Source organism: Crocuta crocuta, unplaced genomic scaffold (genome assembly GCF_008692635.1).
Source record: "Crocuta crocuta isolate KB4526 unplaced genomic scaffold, BGI_CrCroc_1.0 scaffold140, whole genome shotgun sequence".
Lineage (NCBI taxonomy): Eukaryota > Metazoa > Chordata > Mammalia > Carnivora > Hyaenidae > Crocuta > Crocuta crocuta.
In genome coordinates this window covers 2,623,489-2,639,167 of record NW_027527775.1, presented here as the reverse complement: position 1 = coordinate 2,639,167, position 15,679 = coordinate 2,623,489, and the positions used below count along the sequence as shown (strand labels likewise).

Sequence of the window (15,679 nt, the reverse complement as noted above, 5' to 3'; positions counted from 1 at the left end):
AGCCCGTTACCCTGCCCCCCTCCACCCGCCGCCTAGCCCTTTCCTTCGCCTGCCGCGTTCCAGCTGGCGCCATCTCTCACCCTCTCAGGTTCATCGTTCCCGCCCCCTTTCTACTTCCCCAATCCGCCCCTCCCCCCGGCAGACGCAAGATCTACTTGTGTCGCTGAGCTCGCGCTCCTCCTCCTCCTCCTCGCCATAGAGACAGCAAACAGCGGCGGTGGCGGTGGCGGTAGCGGCGGCAGCAGCGGGTGCCCCATAGACACCTCACGCCCAGCAAGGGGGGAAGGGGAGCCGGGGCTGCGCCGCACCGTGCTGCGCCGTCGCTTTTCGCACGTCCTGGCGGGGGCGCTAGGTGATGACGCGACACGCAGAGGGGGCGGAGCACGCCGGTGACGGAAGCAGAGGTGGTGGAGCGCGGATCCGTCAGGCTGCCGGGCTGCTTGGCTTGGGTGTCGGGACAGTGAAGGTAGCGCTGCCTGTCCCGGGCGGCTACTTCCCTCTCTCTAACTGCCCACAGTCAGGGTGGTTCGCCCAGGGCGCAAGGACCCCTCAGCTTGGGCTTGCTTAGCGAAGACGCGGCACCCCCGGCGCTCCGGACCCGGGCGTCCCGGACTGCTCCTCCTTGTCGCTGGGGAACCGCCGGGTTGAGCAGCTGGGAGAAGCAGGCCAGAGCCTTCTAGGGCCTCGGGCCCGGGGCCCCGGGGAGGATGAGCTGGCTCTTTCCCCTGACCAAGAGCGCCTCCTCCTCCGCAGCGGGGTCCCCCGGTGGCCTCACCAGCCTCCAGCAGCAGAAGCAGCGCCTCATAGAGTCCCTCCGGAATTCACACTCCAGGTGACTGGTCGCTGCCTCTCCGACAGGAGGAAAAAGTAGGGCGGGAGGTGGGCTGGTCCTAGACACACTCAGAGCTCCTCAGGCCTACTGCCCGGCAGCTGCCTCCTTTTGATCTACCCTCCTTGGCCTGCTCTCCTTCCCCCTTGCTCTCCTATCCCTGACCCCTGTTCAAGATTTCCTACCGCACTCTTGCCTCATCACGGCTCAGCCCTTCCAGTACGGCTTGCTCACCCCCTCCTGGCACATCGCTGCTGGCTCTAATCTGGCTTATATCCTATATCCAGTATCCCCTTCTTTGCTCTGCCTCCTCACTAGCCTTTCCCTTTGCCCACCTGATTGCCACGTTGGCAGAATTGTCCAAGTACTGTACTTGGCTGAAAAGAATTGTAAAGAGTAATCTCCAGGTTCACAGAGTGTAAGACTTTTTGGAAAACAAACTCGTAACGAAAGGAAAGAGAAACCAAAGGTTTTTTTTTTCGTTTTTGTTTTTTTTTAAATCATTGAGTTCTTTTCGGCTGGGAATGACAAACTCAATCGTCTTAAGTCTTTAAGATTTACCCCTTTCCCACAACCTCCCCCAGTTTGACAGACTTCCAAGTCTACATCTCTCACATTATTATTCTTACTCCCACCCTCAGGAATTGCCTTACGTTCATGTTCATGTGTCCCCTTCCTGTGAGTTTATCATTTTCAGCACGGTCAGGTTACAGATATTCAGAGGTTTTTACTGTAAACTACAGCCTTTTATATTGCAGATGTTTGTGGTTTACAAAAATTGGAACTGCCTCTTGATATGAATTATACAGTTTATTTACTGCACAGTGTCACAACGTGTCTTAATGTAAAGATGTCACCATCACTCAACCCCAAGTCTTCGTTAAATGGATTTTTCATGCATTTAAAAACCATGAGACAATAAAATTAATTCCTTTTGAATGAGCTATTAGGGGCCATTTTATTTGTTACTCTAATAATTTTTCCCAAGCAGGTTACAATGTAGAATACTTTTAAGTTAAATATACTGTTAAAAGAAAAATTCACAGCAAAATTAGTACGGCTAAATTAAGGGCTGTTGCTGATTGAACTTCAGATGTTTCTCAGTTCTTTATCTCAATTGTTCTGCTTGTTCAGAACTTTCGAAATGTGAAAATGTATGGTATTGAACAGGAAAGAGTGGCATGCTATTTGTTTCAGTAGTGGCTTTCTCAGAGTACTTATAGGTCAGGCTCCCCCAAATCAGTCTTACTTGTTCTTTGTTAACGTGTAAGAGCTACTCTTACAAGATATACTTATGAAATGCTTTGACGCATTTTGAACAAACCTAAGAAAAGCTTGTCCTCTTAGAAGGTATCACCTTGGAAGATTGTTTATATACTGAACTAATACTCCTATTGCCAAAATGCTTTTTTAGAACCATATGTTGGGAATTCATTGCTTTAAAGTCTTTAGTGTATTTTGTTAAATAGTCTCACTGCTGGCAAATTTTTATTCTTTGAAGTTGGAGTTGAATTTTTTTAAGTACTCTAAAGCCTCTTGCTGTTAAGGGTAGTAAATAAGGGAACTGACTTGTGTCTTTTTGGTCTCCCAAATAAGGTGACATTCTATAATAAGAACTGCTAATCTAAGGGCTGGAATTGGCTTAAGCTTTTAAGTTCTTTTATAGAAATCCTTGTAGTTTCATTTTATTGAAATATTTCACATTTATTAACTATACTTGGATAATTTTGGAGATAATTAGGTCCTGTATTTACAGTTTTCAAGGAATAGTACAATATCAGAAAAAAGTGTCATCCATCTGTTCTTGTTAAGTCTGTCATTTGAACTCATGACATACATTTTAAAACTAGTTGGTAAGAATGATCTTTCTATGCAGTATGTGACAATATTTTGCTTAAGTAGCCAAAGTCAGTACTATAACTTATAAAGATTTTTGTGCAGTAAGACAGTGTGATTGGCGAATTTGAAGGTGCCCTCTGCAAAAGTTGGAAAGAGTATTTCAGATGATATTTAATGAATAACCCAAAAGCTTCCTAAATTAAGAATATCAATATCTTGCTGCATGCAGCCCACTTCCCTAATGTTTCCCACTCTATCCCTTCTTCAGACATAAGGTGAGCAGCTCTTTTGTAATCAGGAAAGTATCAGCTTCTGCCCACCTCAGTAACCCTGTTCTTTCTTTCTTTCTTTCTTTCTTTCTTTCTTTCTTTTTTTTTAATTTTTATTTTCTTAATTTTTAATTTAATTTTTTTTTCTGAGACAGAGAGAGGCAGCGTGAGCAGGGGAGGGTCAAAGAGAGAGGGAGACACAGAATCTGAAGCAGGCTCCAGGCTCTGAGCTAGCTGTCAGCACAGAGCCCGACGCGGGGCTTGAACCCACCAACCTTGAGACCATGACCTGAGCCAAGTCGGACGCTTAACCGACTAAGCCCCCCAGTAACCCCGTTCTTTTTTATACCTTGCACCTCTTACCTCTGTGTGATTCCGTTCCTTAAATGAATGTAAACTCCTTTTTTAGGTACTTTAGGAAATTTTTACCTCATCTTTCTCAGGCCTCTTCTAAAGTTTAGCTGAATTTTATGTGTATTTCCTCATGTTAACCTTACTGGTAAGGCAGGTCAAATGGGAAACTGTCATTGAAGAGAAACAAAAGTTTTAACTAAAGCATAATAGCATGCTTGAGTTGTATGAAAATGGAAACTGGAAGTTATGTAGACTAGGCTCAAGTAATATATTCCACTTTCTGAGTAACTGTAATCACAGTATTCAATGTACCACTAACATTCCTGTCTTTGTGGGCAGGAGTAGAATTAATTCTGTTGTTTCTTCTACTTCCTAAAGAAGCACACTCTAAGGGAAACTCTTGGTTTCCCACCCTAATCCCTTCTCCTCCCAACCCCCCACCCTCTCCTTCTTGAAAGGACAACAGTTTTAATCTGCTTTCCCAGTGTGCGATCACATACTTAAGAGAGGCTGTGCTCTTTCGACTCCAGGAGGCAACTAATGATTGTTTAAGCCAATCATTTACGCTGCAGGTTATTGTGGAAGACAGACTCTTGACCTAATCTTATTCCATGGGAGTTGGAGAAGTCGGCTGGGGAGCTGCTCAGAACATTTTCTAAGTGATAGAGGTGTCTAAAAGGAAATTCCTCTCTTAGTGAGACATCTGGAACTGCTTGGCTCATGAAGACGGGCTAACTACCAAATGTGGTAGAGGAGAAAGATGGAATGCCCATGATAACACTGTGAGGCTGAATTTAGCCAGCTTTGGAACCTTTGATGCCTCTGGACTTAACTCTTCTTCAGGATTAATGACCCCTTACTGTTTAAGCCCCTTTGAGCCTGGGTTTTCAATTATAGTACTTGAAATTGAAAATATCCCAAGTGATACTCTCTAATCCTAATATTTAAAGATTCTTTAGGAGTGAAGCTGCTAATTATTTCCCTGCATTGTACTACAATCAGAACACACTAAAAACTGATGGTCTTAACAGTTAACTATTCTAACTATCCTCTCTAAACAATATTTAAGTTAATTAGCTAATTATGTTCTTTAACTGTAAAACAATAATTTGGAGCTGTGTTGGGAACAGTAATTAACTATGTAAATTCAAAGTTATACAAATAGTAATCTTTATTACCTTTTACTTAGAGATATCAGATCTCTCAAGTAGAAGACTTCTGCTTTCATTTAATAATTACGTGGTAATTATGGTGCTATTTTTATTTTATATTTAATAGGAAAATCTAATTTGGTAGTTATCATGTTTGTCAGAGTTGTTTCTTTTTTCTTTTTCCCTCTATTATGACCGAATAGTCTCGATGAATCTTCTTAATGAAGGAGGCTCTGACCTGGAAGTTAGGAGACACTGCTCTATCATTCAGGGCATTGCAACATCAGATGCTCTCAGAACCTTAATAGGCCTTAGGACCCCTGAAGTAAGAGGATTAACTGCCTGATCTCTTATCCCCCTGCTCAGCTGTGGAATTCTGAGGAACCTGGTTCCTCAGGTTCCTGGGTATGAGCACTCTCTTAGAGAAAAGACAAAATGGATTTGAGCAACATAAATGGCAGTACGCAAAAGTTACTGACTTTGTACAGAGCAGCATGACTTAAGTGAATGAAAGCTTTGTAATCAAACTGACCTGGATTCCTGTTTGGCTCTAACACGCAATAGCAGTGTGACCTTTTGGCAAGTTACTCAGTTTCTCTGAGCCTCCAGCTCCCATCTGTAAAATCAGGAATTGTGATTCCTGTCATGAAAGATTGTTAATATTTCAGTGATATATATATATATATAAATATTTATTATAGTACATGGTACAACATGAGCATATGGCAAATTATATTCCTTCTTTCCACAGCAGAGAAGCCTTTGCTTCGTAGCCTCCAGGCTTCTCGCCAGCTTATTGTTTGTGGATCCCTCACAAGCCCATCTATAACTCATTCGCTTCTGGCAGGAATACTTCTGACTTGCCATTCAGTAAGCCAGACCATTTCGGATAGTTTCCTCCCAAATGAAATGTATCTGTTATGAAGGATTTTAGATAGGATACAGGTAAAGAAACTTGTAGGTACTCTGTAAATGGCAATTATTTTAGTTTTGTTTCTTAAAAATAATGGTGCCAATCTACATAGTCTTTGAAAATAATTTTGGATTTTTCTTTGGCTGCCAGTCCCTGGATACCATTATTCTGATTGCCCAAACCTTTAGCCTTATAACTTCCTTGGAGAGCCTGCTACTGCATAGTTTTCTGCCTCATAACTGTTAAGTTTAACTCCTTTCTCACAGTTAATAAGACTTTCTCCTCTAAACTAACAGTTTTCCAAGTAAACCTAAATTCCATAATTTTTTTTCAATAGATTTTACTGTTCACTCAGAAGGACTTATACATGAACTTGGTAACACAACTAATCTGTAATGAAAGGGTATGTGTATATGTTTTCATCTGTTTCAGTATTACATATTTTTTGAAATACGGGTTCATTGCTAGCATTTGTAATTTGAAATTTTTTTATTAAAATACCCAAATTTTTAACTTTTAAAAAAATAAGACTATTTAGAGCACTTTTAGGTTCACTACAAAATTGAGTAGCAGGTTTAGAAATTTCCTATATAGCCACTTCCCCCTCCAACTTTTCTTTTAAGATAGAAAGATCTGACAGTTCTTCTTCCACAAAGCAACATTTGCTTTGAGCTGAAGAGTAGCTGTCTCCTTTACTGGGCTTTCCTGTCTCCATTTCCCAGTTTGTAGTTACTCCCTGTTGTACTACAAGCGATGGTACTTTATCTTTTATAAGTTCTAAAACTTCTTGTGGAAGAAAATCACCTTAATAACTTGTTGGAATAAAAAATCCTACAGGAATTTGCTATGCTTTAGCCTATTGAAGCTACAGAAATCTATAAAATGTCAACTTTGTGACTCTAAAAAAAATTGAGCTTTTACAATAAACTTTAAAATTATGTACGTCAGACAGTCCCATAATTAACTGAATTTGATATGTTATCTGATATGATCCGTTTATAACCAGTGATTAAAAATTACAGTTGTAAAGTATATGGCATAATAAATCATAATACTCTTAAGAAAATTTTTCCTAAGTGGATCATAACAGCTCAAGTACTACTTCCAGTTAATTTTCCCCTAGTTAACTTTCTCCTTAGTAGCATCAGTCCATACCTGCTTAAAAAAATTAACCACACAGTTTTTTTCCATTGCTAGTTAAATCCGGCCAGATCTACTCTTCCCTTCCTCCCCCAGAACTCCTTCCCAGCTCTCTACTCTCTGCTACCTAAGCCAGAAACCTGTTACCCTGTTTCCACTCAGTCCATCCCTACTACCGCTGGGTTCTAACTATTTTTCTGACTTCACTTCTAATTTTTTTCTTCCACATGGCCACCAGAATAATCTTTCTAAAATTCAGATTTGACCATGTATTCCTTTATAGTAGTTTCCTAACTCTTTCCCAGAAAAGCCCAATCTCCTTAGCTTAATGCCTAGTTTTCAAAGAAGATGGTGATGTGACTGATGGAAAAGTGTCAACAGACTGTTAAAAAGCAATTCAACTGAGTTTAATTTAAAGATCTAGTTGGCTTTATGAATCGGGCAGCATCCTATGTAGCAAGTAAGTAGAGGGGAGCTCCAAGGAATTGTACAAAACGGAAGGTTTTTATAGTAAGAAGAGTGGGGCAAGGAAGGAGCAAAAGGAAAGGATTGTTTCACCTAAGGTCACCTTCCCTTAGGCGGAAGGGCAAGGAGTTTTATTAGATAGATTACTTTAACAATCGTTCCCTTTTTGATCAGATTCTCAGCTTAACCAGGATTTGTGGTCAAAATTTAAGGCATTAGTGTCTCTTTCAGCTATGGGTCTGACGTTCAGGGAGTTTTTGTTGTTCCTTTTGTAGCATCCATAGGTCTTGACTTTTTTACTTAACACCTTGATATTGTAAACTGATGTCAAAGGATACAACCAACTGAAAGAGCAGAAAAGGAAGAATTTTACTTGTAACAACTAAGGAAAACACTGGTGATATTTCCCAAAGCAGTGTCTCTCTGAACAACAAAATTAAGGAAGTTTTAAGCTAACGGTGCATGCGTATTGGTGGAGGGGCCTGTCAAAGGAGAGTTCAGTACAGAATTGGAGCAAAATTCATCCTGAGTTGACAGAGGCCAAGTTGATTGAAGTTACCAGGACCAGCAAGGGTCAGCATCATTAATTCTCTGGCTCCAGTTAGTCTACTTTCCCATTGCTCAATGCGGGAATAAAATACTGCCAAAAGGGGCTCCTGGGTGGCTCCGTCAGTTAAGCATTCGACTCTTGATTGTGGATCAGGTTATGATCTTATAGTTCATGGGATCAAGCCCCAGAGAGTCTGCTTAGGATTCTCTTTTCTCTCTCCCTCTAAGTAAATAAATTTTACCCCAAATTCTCTCTCTCTCTCTCTAAGTAAATAAATAAGCTGTAATCCTGCGCTCGAGCCGCATGCCTGCACACACACACACACACAAAAGACTCAAGAAAGAATATGCCTTAGGTCAATTTTTTTTGTTTTTTACTTTTAAACCAACACTGGGAGGTTGATTTATTGTCTCTAATCTGGTTCAGCTATTTCCTAGCCTGATAGAGAATGTTACTTTTTGCATTCCCTTTTGTTTCCTTAGAATCCTTAACTACTGAGGTTTTTTGCATTTCTTTGCTATCCCAGTGCCTTCTAGGAAGTTCTACAAGAAGTGTCTTTGGGCGAGTAGAGCCAGTTGTTGGTGTACCGGTCATAAAAATAGCTGGGGGCCTAAAATGACTTTTCTTGGGTCTCCAAAGCTATGTCTCATCTTTTCTTTTTCCAGGGATTCCTAACTTTATGTGCCTATAGTGTTCACAAGTCAGAGGGTCATTCTCTTCACTTCTCCAGGGTTCGGGTCTCAGGGAGATCATCCACTTGATACTTAGCAACCAATCATAAACAGGCATTTAAAGCTACAGTTCACCAGAGGATAATTCCCGGTGTTTGGAGTGCACTTTGGAGTCATGGCCCCTAAGACCCAAATCAATCAAGGAAAGACCCTGTTGGGGCGCCTGGGTGGTTCAGTAGGTTAAGCTTCCGACTTTGGCTCAGATCATGATCTCACGGTTCATGGTTTGAGCCCCACGTCAGGCTCTGTGCTGACAGCTCAGAGCCTGGAGTCTGCTTCGGATTCTGTGTCTCCTCTCTCTGCCCCTCCCCAGCTCGCTCACGAGTGTGCTCTTTCTCTCTCTCAGAAATAAGTCAAACATTAAAAAAAAAGAAAGAAAGACGTTGTTGAAAGACTCTCCTTTTAGAGCAAGTGGTTTGCTTAGTGATTTTTTTATAATTGAGTTTCACCTTCCCCAGAAGTATTAATCCAAATACAACAGGTGATGTTGGCCACAGCAGATAACTTCCTTACTCAGCTAAAAGATAATCATGGGATATCCTATTGTTAAGACTTTTGGGGGGAGGAGGGGAAGAACTTTGGTGAGAGAATGTAAGGATTTTTATTGGGCAGCTATTGCTTTAGCAGTGGATTCTGCAATTTAAGGAATTAAGAAGCTCGTGATCATAGTCATTTACATTTATCCCTAGCCAGGGTGGTAGGGACCTGCCAAAAGGAGTGAACAATGAATCGTGAAAGCCTCCTAGTAGATCCTTTCTAACTCAGCAGTGTAAATTCAGGGGAGTCAACCAATGAAATGTCTTATTTTGCTTGTGAAAAGTTAGGGGCACAGTTAGGTTTTCTCCTAGACTGAAATAAAAGTTTGTTGTAAATTTCAGAGGCTTATCCCCCCCATTGTAGTAGCTAAGGAGATACAGATGAGGGTATTATCTTTGCAGGCAAATGCCAGAATAAAGGAAATGAAAAGGATAAAGGGTTTCATGGCTTCATGTTTAGTTAAAGTATGAAGTCTTGATTTGTTGTCTTGGGCAGAAGCAGTCTACCTCAGTGTCCGCTACTTCCTTGTCCATTTGATTCTCAGGTCTCCAGCATCTTTTAGTTTTGGAGCATAGGTTAGGAGCACTTAGCAAGGATCCTTCCAACAAGGTTTAAGTGTTATCTTCCTCTGTTGTTGTCTTCGGAATACTCAGTCACCATGCTCTGTCTAGACTGTGACCGGTAGGATCCACTCTGAATTCGGATCTGGGAAGGATTTTTTAACATGTTAATGATAGGTTGAGCATGAGACATTAGAGACTTATAGTAGTTGGTCATACTAACATGAGACAAGGTCATACTAACTGTACAGAAGGCTGTATACCAATAGGCATTGGTCTACCAGTGACTATCTCGTGTGCAATGAGTTTGTTTTCCAAGTGGGGTACTATGAATAGCCCACAAGATCAAAGGCAGTACCTTAGGTCAGGGAAGTTCAGTAGTTTCAAGTTTGGAAATTTTAAGTTTAAAGATCTCATTAGTTCTTTTGACCTTGCCTTATTGATGGTGAAAATTCCAAGAAGTTTGCGAACTTTTCACGAAGGCTTGTATAATTTATCCAGTGAAATAGGTGCCTTGATCACGGACTGGATATTGTAGAAGGTATACCCTAACTGGGAAATATATTCTTTTTTTCCTTGCCAATGTGGGGCATTAGCCTTGCAACAGAGGAAGGCTTCAACCCATCAGAAAACATGTGCAATAACAAGAACATATTGATAACCCACATTAAGAGGCAGTTGAATGAAGTCCAATTGCAGGTATTCAAAGGGTCCAGAGAGAGGAGGTCTGAGTGAGGCCTTTGAGGACAAAAATTGTTTTTTTCCAGGATTATGGACCTGAAGAGTAGAAGTCTCCCTTCGACTGTTGATTCATATAATGTCAGTCATCTTAAATGCACTGTAGTGCATGAAGGAATGTAAAAACCAAAATATGGGATTTACCTGAGAGCTGGGAATTACCAAGCAGCCAACTTTGGTTTCCCATAGTCCCAGCTGTTGACTTATTTTAGCCATTTTTGACCCATCTTAATTTCTCTGATTCAGGAGCAGACTTTAGTCATGTTGCTAGGTCATTAGGATGGCAAAAATCTGGCAGTGTGGGGCCAGTTTTTACAGAAGCAAAATGAACTTCATGCACAAACGCCCCAATCTTACAAATACGAGGAAGACATAATATTCTTAACTGATAATGCTTCCCATGCAATTTAATATATCCAAGAAGCCTAATTCGTTTAATAATTTTTTTTGGAATATTCTAAGGACACTCTGGAAGAACTCCAGAATTTCTTACAGGTCAGAAAAGACATCGTTTAGAATTTGGTGTTGGGAACTTTGTCAAAAATACGATAAAAGAGTTTTAAAGTTTGCTTATATACGATCACAGATCATTATGAAACTGTGAAGAAATGTTCACAATCTGTTATCAAAAGCAGACCAGAAGTCCAAAAAAAAAAAAAAAAAAACCTTTGTTCTTTTAACAGAGAAAACTAAATTCTAATTTTGTATCAGCTTATTGCTATTAAAACTTATTCATTTTACTTTTACGCCTGACCACTCATAAAGTTCCTTTCCAAAAATTCCTTTTTCAGAAGCTTTACAAGTTTTTTGTTTTCCACATTCAGATTTGTCCTGTTCATTTTCTAAACAACCAGCTCTTGAGGACAAAATTACTTTCTTTAACCTCGAAAAAAAATACATCTCCATTTCTTATACCTTCTCCATTTTACTTTGTTTACATACAAAGATGTTTCCCTTATTTCTAGTAGCTTTAATAACATTAATTAGAATTCTTAACCCTTAGGAATCTTCATTTCTACTCAAAACTAAGGGATTGTGAACTATATCATACCAGCATTTTTAGATTAAAAAATTATGAAACGTATTCATAATTTGTAGAAGCATGTGCTTTTTTCAGTTTTCCAATGAGGAATTAACAAACCCAAATATCTTTCAGTTTTTCTATAATAAACTAAAAGTAGATAAGCCTCTGTTCAATACAGTATTGGTTTTATGGGAAATAATCTAAATATTCAATACTTCCCAGCATTTAATTTAATTTAGCAAGACTTCTAAAATTTTCAGCTAAAGAGATTTGGAAAACTTTTTTTTTTTGTTTTTTAACAAATAGTTTATTGTCAAGTTGGTTTCCATATAACACCCAGTGCTCATCCCCACAAGTGCCCTCCTCCATACCCATCACCTCACCTCCCCCTAACCCCCATCAGTCCTCAGTTTGTTCTCAGCATTCAAGTCTTCTCATGGTTTGCCTCCCTCCCTCTCCCCCACTATTTCCCCCCTTCTTCTCCCGCACGGTCCTCCGTTAATTTCCTCCTAATCCTCCTATATGTGCAAACAGAGATTTGGAAAACTTTTTAAGCACATGTACCATAAAATATAGTTATTTTATATGTAAACTCTTCTGCTACTTACATCTAAATCATTTGCTCCAGCAATTAAGTTTAGATTACCCCCCCCAAATTTTATGAGACATTAGACAAAATCAGTCATCATTCCAAGTTTTTTTTGTTGACAAATTACAACAGTGTAATCAAACTAGTAATTCGGGTAGAATAAAACATTTATCTTCATTATATTCAATGTCAATAACTCTAAAGATATGCCTGTTTTAATTAAACCAATGAATTTAAACTAATTTACTAGATTATCCTAGAACTTGAAAAACATTTGGGTGGTTTCTCTTAGATTTCTGAGAATTTAATTTATATGAGCACTTAATTTTCCCTAAAGCAATTAAATAGATCTTTAGACCAATGAAATTTACAAATTAATTTTAAGAATACCATCTGGAGATAGAAAATACCACACATTTACTATATATACATGTATATAGAGAGAGACATGTAAACACAGCTGCAGACCTCAAAGCTTACAGCTGTAAACTGCTGCCATGAATATAAGTGCAAAAACACCAAATTCATTAGTTTATTTTTAAAAAGCTGCATCTCAGTTTTCTTTAATTTTAGGGCTGAATTTTAATATAGTATGCAAGTGTGAATTCTTACACTTTAAAAAAATTTGAGTATAGTTGACACAATGTTACATTAATTTCAGGTCAACAACATGATGATTCAGCTTCTTTATACCTGATGTTATGTACACCCACAAGTGTAGCTACCATCTGTCACCATAAAACACTATTATAATATCATTGACAATATTGCCTTTTATTCTCATGACTTAGTCATTCTAAAACTGGAAGCCGTCCACTCCTCTTCATGCAATTTACCCATTCTCCCGCCCTCCCTCCATCTGGCAACCATCATTTCTGGGTATTTAAAGGTCTAATTCTGCTTTTTAGACTTTTTTTTTTTATTACTCATTTACTTTTTAGATTTCACGTATGAATGAAATCATACGATATTTATCTTTCTCAATTTGACTTCATTTACCATAATAATCTCTTGGTCCATCCATGTTGTCTCAGATGACAAGATCTCATTTTTTTTAAGGCTGAGTAACATTCATTGTGTGTGTGTGTGTGTGTATATATATATATACACACACGTCTTCCTTATCCATTCATCTGTCAGTGGATGCTAAGATTGCTTCCATATTTTGGCTACTGTAAGTAATGCTTCAGTAAAGAGGGGTGCGGGTGTCTTTTCAAATTAGTGTTTGTTTTCTTTGGATCAATACCTAGTAGCGGAATTATTGGATCAAATGGGATTTCTATTTTTACTTTTTTGGGAAACCTCCATACCCACTGTGGTTGTACCAATTTATATTCCCATCAGTAGTGCATCAGATTTCCTTTTTCACCACATCCTCACCAGTACTTATTTCTTGTCTTTTTGATTTTAGCTCTTCCAACAGGCATAAGGTGATAACATATTTATAAAACCAGTGTAGCTGCTTTTAATTTGTCAAAGAATTAAGTTGCCACCTAAATTATTTCAAAGGACACTCATACTCATCCCCTTATGTTTGAATGTTTTCCCCTGCAATGGATACATTTAGCTTAGAGAAGTCCTTAAAAAAAAAAAAAAAAGTTCTTTTCAGGCTCTGAATATCAGCTTCTGATTTGGCCAAATTTCTGATCATAGAGTTAGTAAATCCTTTCAAGTGTCTTATCAAGTCTCAGCCAGGACATACAATTAATTTTTGTGGCAGTTTTAAACAACCTCATGGACCCTAGCCACATCCTCAAAGAAGGCACAAAAGATACTGTCTTTACAAGATGTACAACCTGCACATTCCAGGCAGGCTGAAAGCCAAGCCACATTCTTCGGACGTAAAACAAGACAATGAAGAAGGCAGTAGCTATCCCTGGGAGAACAGGGATCAATAATCAGTTGCTCTGGGTTTAGAAAGGAGGGGATTTTGGGGCGCCTGGATGGCTTAGTCGGTTAAGCGTCCGACTTTCGCTTATTAGGTCATGATCTCGCGGTTGGTGGGTTCAAGCCCCGCGTCGGGCTCTGTGCTGACTGCCAGCTCAGAGCCTGGAGCCTGTTTCAGAGTCTGTATCTCCCTCTCTCTCTGACCCTCCCCTGCTCACTCTGTCTCTCTCTCTCTCTCTCCTAGAAATAAATAAAAATGCTAAAAAAAAAAAAAAAAGGAAGGGATTTTTTTTTCTCTCTGTACTGGGCTCAGGAGGTAATTTATTTACAAAACTTTTTCAGAATCATCTATGGGTTTAAGAATTTATTTAGCTCTGGCCCTTAGTTTGGCCTTTAACCCAGAGTGAAAGATTACTTGTAGGGTTGCCTGCATCCTGGGATGGCCTTTATTTTAAAAAGTAACTAATAGTCTCTTCAGAATGGAAAGGCAATTCAGAAAGAGGATTCCTAAAAATAGTACTCAAATAAAGGAGAGAGGAGGGCCATAGGAATTAATGTCAGTCTTATATGTCAGTCTTTTATTTTTAGGGATGTTTCTTTTTCATTGTCCGTTTGCAGTGAATCAGTGAAACTTTTAGAATTTTAAAACATTTTGACGGCTTCTGCCTACCAATTAAAAATAGGTATCCCATTCTATTTGAGAACACTTTCAAGTGTTCTTCAAGTGCACTTCTTAAAGTATTTCTCTAACTGGAGTATTTACCGTAATGGCCATTGTAATTCTACGTTGGTTTTAGTAAGATCTTGCCATTTGACTAAATATTTGCAATTTCTGGGAAACTACAGTTTTTAGACCTACAGTAAGCAGGTGTATGCCAGAAGGTGGCCTGGTCAACTTTAGATATAAAAGATTCCACTTTTTAGCTAAGCCTCTGGGTTTTTCAGAGTCAAACTGATACCTAAGAGAGACATGCCATGGGATTGGGAATTGTGGGGTGTTTTACCTCATTGTATAGAAATTGCCTTGAGGTTGGTGGGTGACCTAGTGTCCATTCTAACCCATTAGTGTGACCAACTTATTCTATCCCAGAAGTCTTCTTGAGGTGGCGAGTGCTCTAATAGCCTTGAACTTAAATGCTTGGCCCATGGCCACTAGTGTTTGCGCCTTATTTCTGGCTTCTGAGACTTTCATTATCAATTAGCCATTATTTAAAATAACACCAGAGGCCTCACACTGGACCTATTTTGCTAATAATTTCTTTGCTCTACCATCCCTCCTATATAAACCTTCCCTTTTGTACAACTAATGGCAGTTCCCCTTATTTGCCAGATGGGATACTGCCCAATTCATGTATCATTTAATGAAGCCAACTGTATCTTCAAAATTTACTTGGTTTTGCATCTGAGCTTGGATATAATTGGTTTCCAGTACAGGGTTAATGAGTCAGTCTAGACCGACAAGAGACTGTAAGAGAACTTCAGTCCTTTGCACCTGGTTCAGGCTACAATTTCATATTGAAATCCCTTCTCCAGTTCCATTCTGCAGTCCCCACTGACTGGCGTTGGCTGGTTTGGTACTTTCCCCAATTTCCCACAGTCCCCATTTACCAGAGTTTGCTGGTTAGCCTACATTATGAACTGGTGGTGGCCACTGGCTTGGGATGGACTGGATCTGACTTAAGAGCCAGACTGGGCCTGATTTGAGCTGGACTAGGTCCAGTGGAAGTCAGCACCTTCCTAAGGCACTGTTGCCTCAGCAGCTACCTCGCCATGTTATCCAGATACAGATATTCCTAACTGTTGGTTGGAACAAGCAGGGAAAGGAGAGTGATCTATACTACCTGCTGTTCCACACATCTTCCCATTCATTACCCTGAGAAATGTTTCTGTCCTGCCCTCCACACTCTGGGTTTGCATTGACCTCTTTCAAGGGCTTGGAGAAACTTCAAACTACTCCTACTTTGCATTGGTCTTATTTTGGGGGGTTGTCATTAGTTCTTTATTTACTGTCTTTTTCTTTTATTACCACCCTTTTCCATAAATCTAATCCCATCTTTTTAAGTTTTAGGGGTTCCTCAGAATTTCTTCTCTGCTTATGCTTTG

General features: G+C 39.7%; 1 protein-coding gene across 5 annotated transcripts in view; it reads left to right on the top strand.

Annotated features, from left to right (window-relative positions):
- The first annotated feature begins 393 nt into the window (after positions 1-393).
- The window catches only part of VPS37A (VPS37A subunit of ESCRT-I), a 42,005-nt gene continuing 26,719 nt past the window's right edge, over positions 394-15,679 (top strand). For 2 of the 5 annotated variants that reach the window (XM_077772577.1, XM_077772586.1), the window contains exons 1-2: positions 394-466; positions 754-832. Coding sequence is in view for 2 of the 5 variants with exons in the window: in XM_077772562.1 (XP_077628688.1) it covers positions 708-832 (125 nt within the window). In the remaining 3 variants the exon portion in view is untranslated. Of the gene's footprint in view, positions 833-15,679 lie in introns of all 5 variants that reach the window. The other 3 variants (XM_077772571.1, XM_077772562.1, XM_077772553.1) reach the window with 3 other exon arrangements.